This window comes from Danio rerio, chromosome 20 (genome assembly GCF_049306965.1).
Source record: "Danio rerio strain Tuebingen ecotype United States chromosome 20, GRCz12tu, whole genome shotgun sequence".
In the NCBI taxonomy this organism is placed as follows: Eukaryota; Metazoa; Chordata; class Actinopteri; order Cypriniformes; family Danionidae; genus Danio; species Danio rerio.
In genome coordinates, this window is record NC_133195.1 from 23,136,955 (window position 1) to 23,154,543 (window position 17,589).

General features: G+C 34.8%; 1 protein-coding gene across 2 annotated transcripts; it reads right to left on the reverse strand.

The window, feature by feature from the left end:
- Nucleotides 1-6,713: 6,713 nt before the first annotated feature.
- Nucleotides 6,714-16,851, reverse strand: ppm1ab (protein phosphatase, Mg2+/Mn2+ dependent, 1Ab). 2 transcript variants are annotated; one of them, NM_001161332.1, is made up of 4 exons: nucleotides 16,671-16,851; nucleotides 16,458-16,555; nucleotides 15,142-16,014; nucleotides 6,714-11,702 (listed from the first exon to the last, which is right to left on the reverse strand). In NM_001161332.1, the coding sequence occupies exons 1-4, from the start codon at nucleotides 16,672-16,674 to the stop codon at nucleotides 11,559-11,561; spliced, it is 1,119 nt and encodes a 372-aa protein (NP_001154804.1). In that variant the 5' UTR covers nucleotides 16,675-16,851; the 3' UTR covers nucleotides 6,714-11,558. The 2 variants fall into 2 exon arrangements, with proteins under 2 accessions (NP_001154804.1, XP_005160544.4); XM_005160487.6 differs by lacking the exon at nucleotides 16,671-16,851 and having other exon boundaries at nucleotides 16,313-16,533.
- Between the last annotated feature and the right edge of the window lie 738 nt (nucleotides 16,852-17,589).

The window sequence follows — 17,589 nt, forward strand, 5'->3', positions numbered from 1 at the left end:
CACAGCCGCATGTCAGTACAACTATAAAAAAAGGTGCTTCAATCCGGCTTGTAAATGTAAATCAGGTTTATTTTGTACATTAACATAACACAGCAGTGGATATTAACGTGTATCCTGTCACATTTTCCATGCATAAACAGTGCAAAGTTAAACACGTGCACTGTGTGTGTGTGTGTGTGTGTGTGTGCATGAAATTTGCAACAACATTTTGTGTGATTTATCATTGCAGGTATGCTTGAATTAACTTCACAACAAATACATCAACTAATCACTGGGAAAGTTCTTACTGTAGTATTTCTCACAAACTATGTGCGATCTGCTTCCTTCATGTCTGTCACTGTGCTGTTTATCTGATGCAGTCGAAACGGAGATTGAGGCACACTCTGAAAGGCACGTGGGAACGGTGGGCGGGGAGAACTAGCATTAAAGGCACAGGCAACAAAAACAGCTACATGATGTCCAGTGCAGAAAATCCAGATGTTCTAAAAGGTCAAATATATCATCTGAAGGGAGTTCAAACTTTACAGACTCAATCTGAAAACACAGAAGACTTAAATCTTAAATAATTGGTAAAATAGGTGTTCTTTTAAACAAACAAAAAATGGACAAAATATTGGTAAATAAAAATAAAATGTTTATAGAAATATTCCATTTTTATATGTTTAAATTACTATTGTATTTTATTTTAATGGACAACTATATTCTATCTCATTTATGAGTGAGGACAGGTTTGCTAGAAATCGTGATAATGAAAACATTAATAATTATGCGATCTTGACGGTTTCAGTTAGTGCCTAGAAGCCTTGTGTAACCACTTGCCTAAAATAAAGCTTGACCTGATGTGGCAGTGAGCATGACGCACTCAAGTGGCTGTGAAGAGTGTTCAAGGCTCAGTGAGAGAACAACGGAAGAAAAAGAAATATTTAGCTCAACATTATCATCAGTGATGCCGACAATCTGAATCAAAAACCAATAGACCTAAGCAAACAATTATAATCCCACTATATTTATGTATAAATAATCTTCAAAAACACAAGGATGCAGTTACACATAATTAGCTAGTGAGTCATTATACTGAATATAAAACTGACTGTGTGAAGACTCATTGATTGTGACCTTTCCAACAGATGGTGAGTCATGGTGCAGTCTAAGCCTTTCTCAGTGTCAGTATTATCATGCAGCTGATAGAGAGAATGTACAGCTGAAGGCACAGTTATTTGCCCTCCTGTGAATTTATTTTATTTTTTAAATATTTCTCAATTGATGTTTACCAAAGCAAGGAAATTTGTCTTCAGGAAAATGTCTTATTTCTTTAGCTTGGCTGGAATAAAAGCAGTTTTTCAAATGTGCAAATCATTTTTAAGGTCAGTATTATTGGCCCCCTTAAGAAGTTTACCTACCACTGTTGTCCAGTGACTTAGAACCATGGCCAGACAAAATTTCCAGACTTTTTTTTTTTTTTTGCAATTTCGGGGAATAAGTATATATATGTATATAATTTATTAAGAAATATATTATTATATATTTATGTATTTATTTAATAAGGAGTTTTTTTTTTTTTACAGTATTTCCTATCATACTTTTTTGTCTCTTGGAGAAAATCTTGTTTGTTTCATTTTGGTTTTTAAAGCAGTTTTTAAATGTATTAAAATCATTTTAACCTCAATATTATTAGCCCCCTTATTATCTTTTTTTTTTTTTTTTGTCTACAGACCAAACCACTGGTATACAATGATTTGCATTATTACCCTAACTTGCCTAGTTAATCTTAGTGCACTTAGAGCTCTAAGAATATTAGCATCCTGAAAAATATAGTAAACTATTATGTACTGTCACCATTTCAAGATAAAAATAAACCAGCTATTAGAAATTAGTAATTAAAATTATTATGTTTAAAAATATTGAAATAATCCCTCAGAATTTAGGGGAAAAATATAAAAGAATCAAAATTCAACCGGAGGGCTTATAATTCTGACTCTATATATATATATATATATATATATATATATATATATATATATATATATATATATATATATATATATATATATATATATATATCTGTAGATTTAATGTGGAATGATTTTGAGTTTCGTTACTAAACTAGTTTAGTTACTAATGACTTGAAATAATTTTTAAAAATACCTTTTTACCTTATGGTTTAGTGCAAACTAGAACCAGTTGTTTGATAAACAAGGCAATTCTCTAAATCTCCTAAAAGACAAAACATTTTACTTTACAAGTTGTAGTGTACACATAAATCATCTAAACATTTGCATATCATTTAGTAATATTACTTAAAATACTATAAATATAAAACAAATATTGTGCAAAATAAATAGTAAAATATTAGGTACTTCGTTGCAAATACAAAAAATATATTTGTTATTAGAAATGAAAACAAGAGTTAAAAACAAAACACTTCCCATTAAATAGCAGTTGGTAAATATAAAAACTAATAAAAAATAAGAGCTAATAATTTTGCTTTCAACTGTATGAGCTAAGACAATCAAACAATCAAAAATTTCAACAATCATATGATATGCTGATTTGCTGCTCATTAATATTTATTATGAAAAAAAAAAAACTTTTTTTTAATTGTGGAAACCATAATAACTTCATTTCAGAATTCCTAATAGAATGGGGGGGATTCTATTAGAAAAACAGGGGTCTGTTGATCAATTTAATGTGTCCAAGCTGTATAGTTATTGATTTACCAATCGATCTTACCACAAACAATTGAACATTGTGTACTTATTATTAAATGTGGTATTTAACACAAGCTTATCAATAAACACTTATGTGGTATTGGCAATCTTCTTTTAGGGTTCATTTACACAACAATGAAGAAAAATGACAAGAAGAAAGACAAACTGAAAAGATTAGCACAAAGGCAAGAATATTGTCAAAATGATCCCCATTCACACAGATCTACAAAAATAACTAAAAAGAAAACTCTGCATATTAGCATTGTTTAAAGTATGAGTTTTAGCAGTGATGCCATAGAGGCAACCTTCCTTAACTTTAGGGAGGGGGTCACAGTTAGGTTCCTTGGGGTCCTCCTGACCCCAAACATTTACAAACCAATTGCATATAAGGAAATATACATTTTGCTACATCATTTATACAGTCACTTTCCGATTTTGCATTTATGCAGTGTTTGTATAGATATTTTGTACTTTTTATCCCAACACAAACAGCAAATAATTTGACTTGTATGAAAAATTCTATTTTTATTAAAAAAATGTTTTTAAGATTTTGGACCTATATTTCATATAAAAGGTACTGGATATTGTTTTTTTTTTTTAATAGGAATATAATTCTGCCATCTGAGGATAGGGAAAAGTTGAGATTTATTGTTAAAAAACAAAATAGAAAATATACACCACCTTTGTTATGCACAAAAACCCCTCTAAAAGCATGTAGAGATTAAAATAAAATATTAGAAATCAATGCTTATCACAAACATTTTTTTACAAGCAAAGAAACATTAATAATTAGGGCTGCACAGTATATTGTTTCAGCATTGATATTCCAATATGCACATCTGCAACAGTCACATCGCAGAATCTGATATGTTGAACTGATATTATTACTGACCAGGAGCTATATTTGAAAACCCTTATGACTTATCATTGCAATGTTTACCATAAAGTTACCAAAACATTTATTATTCCTTTCTGTTTTTGTGGCCTGTCACTGTGAGCATTTTTTTTGAGTCAGTTTAAAGTATCCAGGCTTTAAGAAAGATCATTGATATTTTTGTAAATATATGATGAAAACTACAGAGCGCTATTTTAACTTTGATTTTTAAATGAATATTTCTGAATTTTGCTAGTTGTCTATATAGGTTTTTATTTGTGCAGTATCTTTACTGTATTTATTAATGTTTGTTTTATTATATTTTGTGCAGATGGTCTCCTTTATAAAAATTATGAAACTAAACTAAAATTATGAATTCTTTCTAAATAGACCCCATTTCATCTGGTGAAGTTATTCTCAGCATCACAAGAAATATTGTGGAAAAATAAAATATCACAATGTCAGTTTTTTCCAATATCATGCAGCCCTACTATATCTAGAAATAAACCCTTTCATGATAGCACACATAAAACTAAAGTATTCAATTAACATAATTTACCAACATTATATATGTAACATAAAATTCTATTGTTCTTCACAGACGAGAAATCAAAAACTCAAAAGCAGCATAGTAATCTCAACAAATAGCATAAGAAGGAATGCAGAGAATTCTGGGAAGTCAATTTACTGTTATTCACTGTATATATATAAAGGAAACTTATGGATCTTTACTGTGATATTTTTACAGTTTTTTACTGTTAAAATCATGGCCATTTTTTTTAGTGAAGTAAAAGAAGAATAAACGATGATAGAATTTTCAGTTCTGGGTCAACAATCTCTTTAAAAGAACCTTTAAGTGAGCATTTATAAAAGAACTATTTGTTTAGTATGAAGATCATTTTAATCATCCTTTTGTGAAGGTTTATAATATTATAGGTTCCACTGCCGCCAGTAAAGACCTTTTAAGAGAAAACATGGGGAAAAATGTAATCAGAGCTGATAATTCTTGATTCAAATTCCCTCTAAGCAAACAATAAAGGCAGCATAATGCAAAAACATTATAAATTCTTAAGTAATCTTTAACTCGCTTCTCTCACCAGGGCGAGCATAACGCGGATATTAAAAATTCAGTTTGTTTAGAGGGCAATATGGAGAGGCAGATAAGAGCGTAAAGATTACATCTCATACAAAATGAAAAAGTCTTCACATAACAAGCATGCTATAGTGTTACTCAGACATGATAACGTATACCAGTGGGTCACTCAGCAGAAATTTCTTTCTCAACTGAAGTCACGGTCAATGCATCATTTCAGCACTTGAATTTAATACTTTAGGTATGAGCAAGCTGGAGAGATATTGACATGCTGAAGGTTTGCAACAAACAACAGCGGGCAGTGAGTCACTGTTTCATCATTGCAGGAAGCCTGTTAAATGTTCTCCATGACTCATGGTTTCTGCCTAAAATAAAGATTTTGTGTTGGGCTTTAAAAATGGGTAATTTAGTGGTAAAAGGCTGTTAAAATGCAACGTTTAAAAGTTAATCCGTTGTATGCGATTGTTAGATAGAGAGACTTTCCAGTAACATATTGCTAAATGTTGACTGAAAGTAGAATTCAGTCAAAACATAATGGTCCAAGTGATGTTTCTCTGTGCAGAAAAAAAATATTTTTTTAGCTAAACATTGTGTAATTACAGATACGAATGTTGTTTTGTTTTTACATTTACGTTTTTTTATTGTACAATTATAAATAAATATACACTGAATGATGGAATTTGACAAATATTTTCCACAAAAGCTAATTCAAACATTAAAATAGACACTTGCATTAATGTATATTAATAAAATAACCTTTTGTAAAATTTAGTCAGATGCAGATACCAAAATAGGATGTCTTATCTTTGATCCATATGTTAACGTTTATCACTTTTGGGAAAAAAAAAAAAAAAAAAAAACTGTGACCAACATGACCAGAAAAAAAAAACACAAACGCACAGTTTACAAAAAAACGCCTTGACAATATTTTTTGCCTGATCTCCGGTAGCCGAGAGAGCTTAACATGCTGCAATTTAAGAAAACACATGCATCAAGCAAACATTTTACTAAAACATGCAGCATTTTCTGATCTCACAAGCAAATTTAACTATTTTATGATTTGACTGATTTGTGGCTAATTTGTACAAGTTCAGTCGGACGAAAACGTACGATTTTAAAAAGGGGGCGTGGCACACAACCCTGCGCCTAAACCCAAGCAACACTAGGGATAAGTAAATCATACTAAACTTTATGAATGAGATCATACTAATTAGCAACTAAATCAAAAAGTTACGAATTGCAGTGGGATTGTGTTGTTATTTTACAGCACTTTTGTCTCATTGTCAAAACAATTAAAGAACTACAAAATACATAAATATGTTACAGATATAAATATATGACCTTTTTCTATTTTATTTATTTAATGACAGCAGCTTCACTGCAACAGATTTTTAAAAAATACACAGCATTTTCTCACAACCCAAACAATTTATGAAAATGTGCTGCATTTTCTCACAACACTTTCCACTTTCAAATAGCATGGAACACAATAGAAACGCTTAAAGAAGACCCCGAAGCATGACGGACACGGCTATTTAGATTATGGTTGTTTAGGCTAATAAATACTAAAGACACGGGAATCAGGATATTAAAATAAACAAACAACAAAACTCATCTTTTAAAGTTGTGAGAAAAAGCAGCACGTTTTCCTAAATTTTTTACGCTGTGAGAAAATGCAGCAATAACTCACAAGGAAATGTAACTGCTTTACGATTTGTTAGTTTAGTGGCTAGTTCGTACGAATTTGTACAAGTTCAGTCATATTCAGTTGCATTATATGAATTCATACGAATTAGCCACTAAATCAAAAAGTTATACGTACTGCTGTAAGATTGCATTGATATTTTAGAGCCCTTTTGTCTCATAGTCAAAACAATTATAAATAAAGAAATAAATACTAAATATATAAATAAGTTAGAGATATAAACATATAACATTTCAATTTAATTCATTTAGATTCACTGCAACATTCATCAGACAAAGTCCTAAAAATGAAGAATACAATAAATTGACATGAATAAAACTCACAAACTCTGCATACTTTTCCGTAAATAATTTTATTTGAATCATCTTTGACAGCCAAGAATGACAAGATCACAGTTTGTCTACATTGCTAATACCTGGGTGCTAATGTACAAAAATAAAAACTAAATGAAAGAAGAAGAAGAAAAGAAAAAGTACTGGGTGCTCACCCTCTAATATTGAAATACTTTTCTATGAAACTGTATTTGAAAAATCTTTCAAAATGAGCTTTATAAAACTGTTACCTTCTGAGAGGTAAAATTGAACAAACACAGACACAAACAGTCTGCTGGGTTAAGAAAGGACCGATCATAGATTGTAACCCTTACACATCACCTAACTTGGACCGATCTACTCTGACAGAATAGTAAATAAAGCATAAACGCCATGTGAAGTAGATGAACACATCTGAACACACACATTATTGGTGACACAGATGTATAACAATAAATACATGGAAATCAAAAGAAAGAAAAGCTTTTCATTGCATTAGTAGTGCTTATTTGGCTAAATAAAAAGGAATGCATGGACAGTTTCATTCAAAAGAGGTAAAATACTATAAAGACAATAAATAGTTTAAATAAATAGTGTCCTCTGTTGCTTGTCAGTTTGGACCTGAGAGGTAAAGACAGAAGTGACACACAGGGACCAACAGCAAAACATAGCGCAAGTATATGACAATGAATGGCCCTAGATTAACACTCCGGAAAACACGCTATTAAATGATCCCATCTCGTTTCATTTGCAGTTGGCGGTTGGTAAATCCAATTAACCACAGAAACAGAATTGTATAGGAAAAGAACTACATTTCAATTTGATGTTGCTACAGTGTTAGAAATCAAGGCAATCCCCTATACAATACTACTTTACGGCCCATTTAATGCCTGCTTTGTTTTTACTAAGGCAATAATTCCACCCCATGCTTTACAAATTGGGGTGGTGGGGTTGTGCTTTGTGCAGCAATAACTTCAGATGGATGGTTTTAAATAAACGCTCCACTTTTTTTTGTTTGTTTTTTGGAAAATATGCTTATTTTGCAGCTCCCCTAGGGTGAAACAGTTGGGATTTACCATTTTTAAATGCATTCAGCTAATCTCTAGGTCTAGCAAAGCACTTTTAGCTAAGCATAAAACATTAAAACAAATTAGACCATTAGCATCTCAGTCAATAAAATAAAACAAAAAGAGTTGCTAATGGTCTAATCAGATTCAATTATCTATGCAAAGATAAGCTAAATGTACTCCCGACATACATCTATTGGCTGTGTGCATTCAACATTAATAAAACTCAACTGTTCAATGTTGTAAAATGAGCCTATTTCCAAAAAAAAAAAAGGAGAAGTGTTTCTTAAAATCCCTCTCATGGCACTTTTATTGTCGGGCCAAGTGTGCTCACAAGCTGAAAAAAAAAAAAAAAAAATCAAACAATTCTTAAAATCATGCACGAGTGGACTAATGTTACAAAACAAACAAACGCAGAGTTCATTTGAATGCTACAACTGGCCGTAGACTCACTCATAGGCACAATTAAAGGCTCTCCCAGAAGGACCTGCAGTCACTCTTTGTAGGTAAATAAACTTGTGACTTGTCTCGAGCGTACAAATCTCAGATGTGCTATTATAGAGGAACATAATTAAGGCTAATTTAATAAACAAACAGTGAGGAGATACAACAGCAAACCCAAGCAAAACGAAACAGATATGGTAGAGGAAGGACCTACAATCATTTTAATCTCAAGAGCTCTCTCTCTCTCTCTCTCTCTCTCTCTTAGATCAGGCACGCTTTTGTTTTTCAGTCAATAAAACACATCTTAAAGCTAAAATACATTATCAAAACGCACAGACATGCTAAAAACATAGAGAATATTTTGGTTGCGAGGGAAAGTTTAGATAAATAATAAATATAATAAAATAAAATAAAAAAAACAAGTCCTAACCAGGCGCAACACATTTAAAATAGTAGTGCGATTTTTTTTTTTTTTGCCACACTGAAAATTCACTACACTGCTCAATATATTGACTTGACGCATATTAAACATCAAACACGGATGAGAATAAACTGGTTAAAGTTGTCATCAAAGTACACAACGTTAAATGGAAGTTTAAATGAACTCTCAAACATTTAGGACTTTCAACCACCGAGAAAGGTCAACGAGTTCTAATTAGAATAGTTGAATCTGACTGAGTTAAATTGGACTTTCACAAATATTCAGGAGATTAACTGCCTATAAAAACCACAAAAGACCACCTCCTAGATTCATTTCATAGGACCGGTGATTATAACAAACATTTTTTGTGACAAATAAGACGAGTCACACTAAAGTTAATGTTTTGTCTTTCGACAGTATCTGCATCTAAATATGAGGTCCACAAGACACACAATCCTACTTAAGTGTTTGAGGGAAAGTCAAAATAGACCAATTGAAACCACAGCCTTGCATTATGTGAAAATACTTTAGACTATCTACATAGATAAGTTACAAAAAATTTTAAACATCAAAGGATGTTAAAGTTATCTGAAATGTGATCGTTTTAATTATTTTGTTTTAAAATATTCAGAAGAGTTTGCTGCCAATTCGAATTAATATATGAATTGTACAAGCTTTTGATTTCGCAATATTATACATAAATCAAGAAAGTGATCAGAAGTGGACAAAAAAGGCAGATTTAAAAAAAAGATTGTCTGCTTGTCATCAACCTAAACATATTAGGTGCATTAAGGGCCAAAATAAAAGTACAAGAACAAGGAAACAGTAGGAACTGGTCTGACTGGGTTTTATGATTGCACAGAATTACACCCCTCTCCATAGGCATACTTATACTCACACACACACACACATGAACATACACATATTAAATTCAATAAGAAATAAAACACCAAAGTGATGTTTCTCTAAAAATGGTATTGTTTAAAAACATCAGCTGTTTTAGTTTTAAAAGTCAACAGTAATCAGAGCTTTAATATGTTTCTGAGTTTGCAATGAAGTGCGAATTAAAGGATTAAAGTGTTTAAATTTTCGGTGAACAACCCCTTAAATTAAAATACAAATAAATAGCTTTTTTCTTAAATCATGTTGCGCCAAGTTAGGACCAAAACCCAAGGTTCAAAAATATGAAAATTTAAATGCAATGCTTTCAAGGTTTTGGGTACAGAAGAAGAAAACAAATCCAAATCTTGTTGGGTTTTCAAAAGACATGAAAGCAGATGTACCATTATTGTTCTATAAATGCTAAATCGATGTACCAACAAGGACCTACATCTCAAAAAAAGTGCTGACAGACTGAATCCCACCATATTTAATTACCTTAATTTTCTCTTAATAGTTATATAGACAAACCAGAGGATTGACAAAGTGTCAGTTTGAGGCAACAAGTAGTAAACAACTCGGACAGGATTGTAAAACATTGACACAATCTTTTAAATACTGTGTTCAGTTCACACCGAAACGGTTCCCCAGGGGTTACAAATGTATACTGTACAAAGTATAAAACTTCTGTCAGACCAACTAACTTTTCTAAATAAGATCTATCCCTGTTTTTTTCTTAATGTAGCGTACATGCAGGAGGTGTACACAACTTGTCGTGCTATTGGTACAGTGCATGCTTTCAGTACCACGTGTTCATTAGTTTTAATTTGACTCTTCCAAGCAATTGGAGTTGGGTACCGAGGGCTAACCTATCAATTCTAATCAAGGTAGTCGCTGTAAATTAGGTCTAAGGCAACAATGTTCCATATTACAGAGCAGGAATCATGCAGACTAAAATACTCATAGCTGCTGCTGTAGACACGAATCTGCCCCAGGTACAGTAGTGTCTGCTACAATTTCAGGTAAAATCAGCAGCGAAGGCCTGACATTCTCTATAATTTAGAACTTTTTACTTTTTCAGAAAGATGCAAATGAAACGGGTGCCAGACTTAAACACATGCTCATACAAATGGATGAATACAACTATCTCAAGAACAAACTTTCACAAACAGAACGCAAAACTACACTTTGTATTAATTGTGTTCGAACACATAAACATAGTATATTCTAACTGAGATCGCAAATTTGGTCTCTCTCTTATTAATAGAAGATGCCTTTAAAGAGATAGTTCGCCCAGAAATGAGAGTTCTGTCATGGTTTACTCACCATTGACTTGTTCCAAACCAGTTTGCGTTTTCATTTTGTTCTCTTGAACATAAGATGAAGATATAATGAAGAATGTTGGAAACCACTGACAAATTTGAAAAACAAATACTACGGAAGTCTATATTCTTGAAAATATCTTTTGTGTTCAAAAAAAAAAAAAAAAAAAAACTAAACTAGTTTGGAACTAGTGGTGGATGGCAAGCAGATCTTTACAGAACTTCATTTTTGGCTGAACTGTCCCTTTAAGTATAGCAGCATTTAATGAAAAAGTGCAGAACCAAATATTGGGTTTTTGTCATTCCTTTTTCCTAATCTACAATTGCACTTACTCACCATCACTTAGTAGCTAATAATACGTCAATACAGAAGTGTAATACGCATTGGAGCAGAGGAACGCACTACAGTAAAACCTCTGGTAAAGCTACAAGCTACCTCTAAATTGTGTAAGTGCTTTTCAATATTGGCAATAAATAATCCAAGGCCTCTAATTATCAATATATGCTCAAATATATTCACACCGTGGTGTTTCTCTCTGGTAAAATTTATCCTGAATAGTCCTAACTGTGCTAATACAGTACCAGTGAGTCTTTCCTCTCCAATATGGGGATTCGTTAATTGGAAACTTCAGGTTAGCTGTAACTGGCAAGTGTAAACTGCCATCTAACACACTCACCTAATGAAGTAAGAATGCTCACTTTCTAGACCTCTCTCTTTGTCTTTCTAATACATTTTATTTATTCGTCTTTTTACATGCTCCGCCTTCTCTGTTCTGCAGGTACTTATCTAGCTCCGCCTCTCGCTTCACGGCTTCTGGGTTGATTTTTGGGGCACCAGGAAAACATACCAGCACCACACTCATGTTGTCTCGACTACCCTGTTGACAAACAAGCAAACACAGAAGAAATTAGATTAGATTAATCAACTAAGTTTTAATAGTTCAGCCCAAACTTAGTATACTTTGATTTGTTATGCATGCTAACAATTGAACACACCACCCATTATACTATGCTAAATAGTGTGCAAATACAGATGCACTCAATCTCCATACATTCTGCACTCAATTAAAATTTGAGCAAAAAAAATATGTTCACTCACAAAGATGGTATGGAGTTTAGGGAACACCTTTTTTAAAATTTTAAAAACACATTTTTGTACGAATGACATCACACAAATGTTCAGAAAACTGAAGTATACTTTGGCCCAATCCCAATTCTACCCCTTGGCCCTTCCCCTAACCCCACTCGTCGTTTTATGCATTCACTTAAAGAGGTAGGGTTGTCCCAATTCTCTTTAGCTTGAAAGCGTAGGGCTAAGGAGAAGCACTAGATAGCCCTTGAAACTGAAATTTTCCAGCACCACAAATGACCTAACCAAGAGGTAAGAAATTTCCCAGAATAATTTCTGTAACCCATAATAACTCCTGTATAGTAGTCCCACAACATACTTTCCCATCTGACACTCGAAAATACTCAAAATTACCTTTTTAGTCTCTGGTATGATGTTAATGTTGTTGTTGTGTGTTTACATAGATGGATATGGCCACAGAGTAAATGCACAGTACAGTTACAATTTTACTGCCAAATTATATCGTTGTGATAACATGATAATATATCATTGCCTTCAGTGATTTCTTGAAGATAAATACAAAAAAACTGGAATAACTACAGCAGTCCTAATAATTAATCTCTTATGTTGTAAGAGATCACATTAACATTTGATGACGTGTGCAGGTGTTGTAGTGGTGGCCAATTTCATAGGGGTAAATTTTGAAGCCCTTCCCCTCTGTTTCAAAGGCGTAGGGGAAGGGGTACAAAAATAAAATTGGGATTGGGCCTTTGGGCTCTAAAAATGTTCAAACCATTCTAAAATGTTTAACCATTAATTGAAATTTAATAACATTTTCCTTACACATGTTGAGAGTTAATATAACATCATGTTTTCTAATCAAGGTCCACTTCTTTTTATAAGTTCCTTTTTTATTATTGTTTCAGTATATTGCTTGCACCAGCATAACTTTATTTTGATCTTTTTTTAGGGCTGCACAAGACATAATTTCAGCACTGATATCTCAAAGTGACATCAGGAACAGTCACATCGCAAGATATACAATTTTGAGTCTTTATTGTAGTTGACCAGGAGCTACATAATTCAATTTAAATGCTGTGTTTATAAGAATTTAAGTGATTTATACAAAAAAATTTGATTATTTCACTCACCTCTTACTGGCAGATCATTTTACTTGTTAAGGAGTTACTCTGAATTTTGACTTTTTTTTTTGAAGGTCAAGCAAAGCAATATTTTTTATTAGTTTTAAGAAATTTTTTTAAATTTTGGCTAGAAATGGGACAAAACAAAGTAAGTAAAGCATTTGTGATTATTTATTTCTTTATCTAAATACTATAAAGACTCATTAAAAGACTGTTAAACTAACTTCTGAAACTGTATTCATATCGCAATATTTATCACAGACAAGTAAAATATCGCAATACCACATATTTCCAATATCGTGCAGCCCTAATACTTTAAAGGGGTGGTCCACAATGTCATTTTAAGGCTTGGCTGTGTTAATAAGATGCAAAGCAATGTGTGCTCATGTTTCACTTGAAGGAAATCACATTATTTTTTCATATATCTCACTTTGATTATACACAGCCACTCAGCTAACATAAAAACGACTGTCATATTTCCTAGTTCCTCTGAAAGGCCCGCCCTTAAGTGACTCTGATTGGTCATCGTCATAATGTGCTGCTATTCACGGATCGGCTCTACGTCACGCCCGTAAAAGCACATGCTTTTCTGCTGTGTAAACATGCAGTCAACCTCGCGCCCGCTCTCTAAAATAAAATCTGACAAGTATCTGTAATGAGTGAAAATGGGGTGCGACTCCTTTAAGAGTTTGCCATTGTGTGTGCGTCTATGTGTGTGTGTGTGTGTTTGTGTGTGTGAATGTGTGAACTTTCTGTAACAAGCGCATGTGCGCAGGACTTTCTTTTTCTCTGATGCTCGGATTAAGTTATTATCTGTAATATATCGTGACAGAAGAATAAAGCACAAGATGTGGGATGCTACCTGTTGAGCCTTGATTTATTATTCTGCTGCGACCATGAGTCAGGTAAGCTAACCTGTATTTTTTAGACTATGCGTTACACGACGGCTTTCACGTGTATCCGGAATATGCAGGTGTAAGTAATATGAATCATCCACATATATTTTGCGACTTCATTATCTAAGATGTGAAACGCACGTAAAAACTGCCTGAAGACAATCAGTGCAGTCCCGTGCGCGCACACACATAAGAGACACGAACGTGCTGGTGGAGTGTGTGTGTGTGTGTTGAGCAGTTTGACTGATAAATATGAATTGGTAGCTCAATCATTTGCCCACAAAGCAGCATTTCCTATTGTTTACATCATTGCTACAGCATATCGTTAACGCTAGACACTATAACGTTACATATCTCAATCAATTTTAACTAATAAAAACACTTACTGGTTGTATCTTATCGCTTCTGAGGAGATTTAGCCGAATCCAGCACTGAACTGGGAGAGATTCTGGAGCTGTTTTGTCAAATCATGCTTGCTGTGTATTTTATAATTCTCTGGAACATAATTAATATTAAACTGTAAGTACTTCTGTCTTTGTGTCGTGTAGCCCAAATACAGAAACAGATAAAGCTCTGTGGAAACAGCCGCGTTTAGACGCATTTTTGCTTCATCTCTGCTATAACGTAACAGCTCCTCTGGCCACGGCCCTTACCTGCATGCACAGTTTGGATGCGCAGTAACGAACTTTTGTGATCTCACAGGGGGCGGAAGTATTTTTTGTAGTCCCCAAAATTCGTTCATTGTAGGCTTTGCTAAGCTAACTCAGTAAAAACCAAGGTCTCCCTTTGCATTGAACTTAGAACGTTTTACATTCAGAGATGTTGTTAATGTTCACACAGCTACATAACACATCAACTAAAGTTTAAAATATGATATCGTAGTGGACCACCCCTTTAAGCTTCTCATACAATAATAACAACTGAAGAAGTGTTAAAATGTGCTGAAAAAAAGAAATCATGAGGAAAATCTTCTGCTTTTTTTTCTTTGTTTTAATATCTGATATGTTGCATCATCTGGATATTTTCTAATTCAATTATTGCCTCTCCAAAAAGAAAAATCAGAATCCAAAATTTCAAACTATCCCATCGAGCTGTATTTAACTAATTCTCTGAAAGAACCAGGTTTCAAGTATATTTTTGAACAAATCATTAGATGTTAGTAAAAATGTCACATTGGCATGCTTTTCGAAAGGCTTAAAGCTGACCTTACCTTGTACAAACATGTGTCCACAATTTCATTACACACTCTCTCCAGATCCTCAGTCACCTCCAGACGCGAGCGCACGAAATCACACAGTTCTTCATTTGCCATGACATCCCATATACCATCACATGCCAGCACAACAAATTCATCCTCAGCCTCAGAGCGTTCGATCTCATACACTTCTGGCTCCGGGGACACCAGCTGCTCAGTGGGGCCTTTTCCATGCACACACTTATAGTCGAAATCACCCAGAGCACGAGAGACAGCAAGGGAGCCATTGACCCTCTGAATCATAACAGAACCACCTGCGTTCTGGATCCTCTCCTTTTCCAGAGGGTTACTGGGCTTGTGATCCTGGGTGAAGAAGTGAACACGACCCTTGCGGCTCAGCAGGGCCCTGGAGTCACCGCAGTTGATGAAATAGAAATGGTGAGGGGAAATCATCACACCCACTGCTGTGGAACCGCTGCGGTCCGCCCCATGCTTGCGTTCGGACATGGCCCGCATGTGTTCGTCGATCTGCAGGAAGCCTGTGCGGATTCCATTTTTAACACTCTCCACGGAGGGCTCAGTGCCAACTAAGTCGCCACCTATTGAACAGCCTCCCCTAAAGTCTGGGTTGCTGGTAATATGTTCAAGCAGATGCTCACAGCAGTAGCGGGCAACCTGAGAGCCCGCATGGCCATCATAAACTGCGAAAAAGGACCACAGGCCGAGGCCGAATGGAAGCCCCATCACAGCGGTGTGTGCGTCCTCCATCTCCACACGCCATCCCTGCATACTGCTGAGTCCATAACGCAGGCCGTTCCCCTCCCCGTGGGCATTGTGCTTCTCCATCTTTGGCTTGTCTAAGAACGCACCCATTCTTCTTATTATGCTCTGACAAACACAAGCAGAAGACAAACAAAGTGAGGAAAAGGTGCTTCATACTGTGCATGACTCTCATTCACTTAATACTGACAAAATGACAACAAATGAGATTGATAAGACATCAGGATTTATACGATAAGCCACAGGTGCAGCAAGCTCCCAGCAGCAAGTAAACTGTTTAGGTAAATGTTTGTGCCATCACATCAATGCAGTAAACTTATCTACCCACAGACATGCTGTTGTTTACATCTCAGCTTCCTTTTAAATGCGTTTCAGAAACCCAAATAGTGCAGCAAAACGAACTAACCTGTATGACTTTAAAGCAACTGTGATGTTTTACTGATAACGCCACTGCCCTTATCAGCATATGCAAACTGCTGCTGCACAGAGATAGCATTAACAGGCTAGCAGCTTACATTTAACGCGCGTCAGAGTGACATAATATCACTTACCCAGTTTCTTCTTGCTCTTTGCTGGATGAAGAAACAGCGAGGGAGAAAAGCCGCTGGTAAGAGCCTTAATATCAGTGTGCTGGGCCGGATTGCAAACACTAAAAAGCAGCCACAATACACATCAATCGATAGCTAGCCAATTAGCCAGCCAACTAACGTCAAACGTGCCAGAGACCGACTGCGTAAATAAAACAACAACAATAACAAACGTACACATATGAAAAGCATCACATGAGCCCGTTAAGGCAATCCGCTGCTGGGGTGGTGGGGCATTTCTGGCTCCGGTGTTTTTGTTTTCCCGAGGGGGGGCTACCGGAGCCTCGCACTTAGAACATCTCTCTCTCCGCGCGAATGGGCTTGTTTGGGACCCGGATGCTGCAACGGATAGTGCGCGTTCCGCTCTCACTATTACATCATCAGTGCCACGCAATTGAGGGCTGGAAATAGATCCATTGATGAGAAATGAGGAGGGAGACGGAGAGACTGCAGAGAATCTCTCTGGTGCTCAATGGGCTCTATGCACGGCGGCGCGTGACGCATTTCCGGTAAAATTTAAGACCCCGAGCCTACTTCCGCCGATCGTACAGTACAGTGCTACAACAGGAGCGCTACTGATAAAAACGAGTAATGTTTTGGACAGTTGTCTTAATGTTTTATGCCATTATAGCCCACTTATATATGTTTATGTCAGCTACATAAATATGACATCTAAACGTTTAAAAGTGTCATTTCAAAGACGTGAGAACAGTACTTGTAGATACCACTGCTGTGTTCAGCAATGCACAGCATCAAAAATTGAACTCTTACCTTAGTTTCCACACGTTTCCAAAAGACAAAGTCGTGCAGAAGAGGTGGGTTGTTGATATTAAACGTGAGAATTTTACAGAAACAGAAAAAAACAAGAGTGTAGCTGACAATTTCAGTCTAGAAAACTGATCGAGGCTCGAGTGCCAACCGGATGCAGACATTTAAAGAAAGGAGCTTTTATGGCAAATAATAGTTTATTTTCATTGCCTTTGAAGTAAAAAAAAATAACATTAATATACATAAACATTTCTTAAGCTACTTTCTAAGTGCAATTTTTAAATTCAGAATAAAGACTTTTATTTTATTCACTGTACATATAAAATAA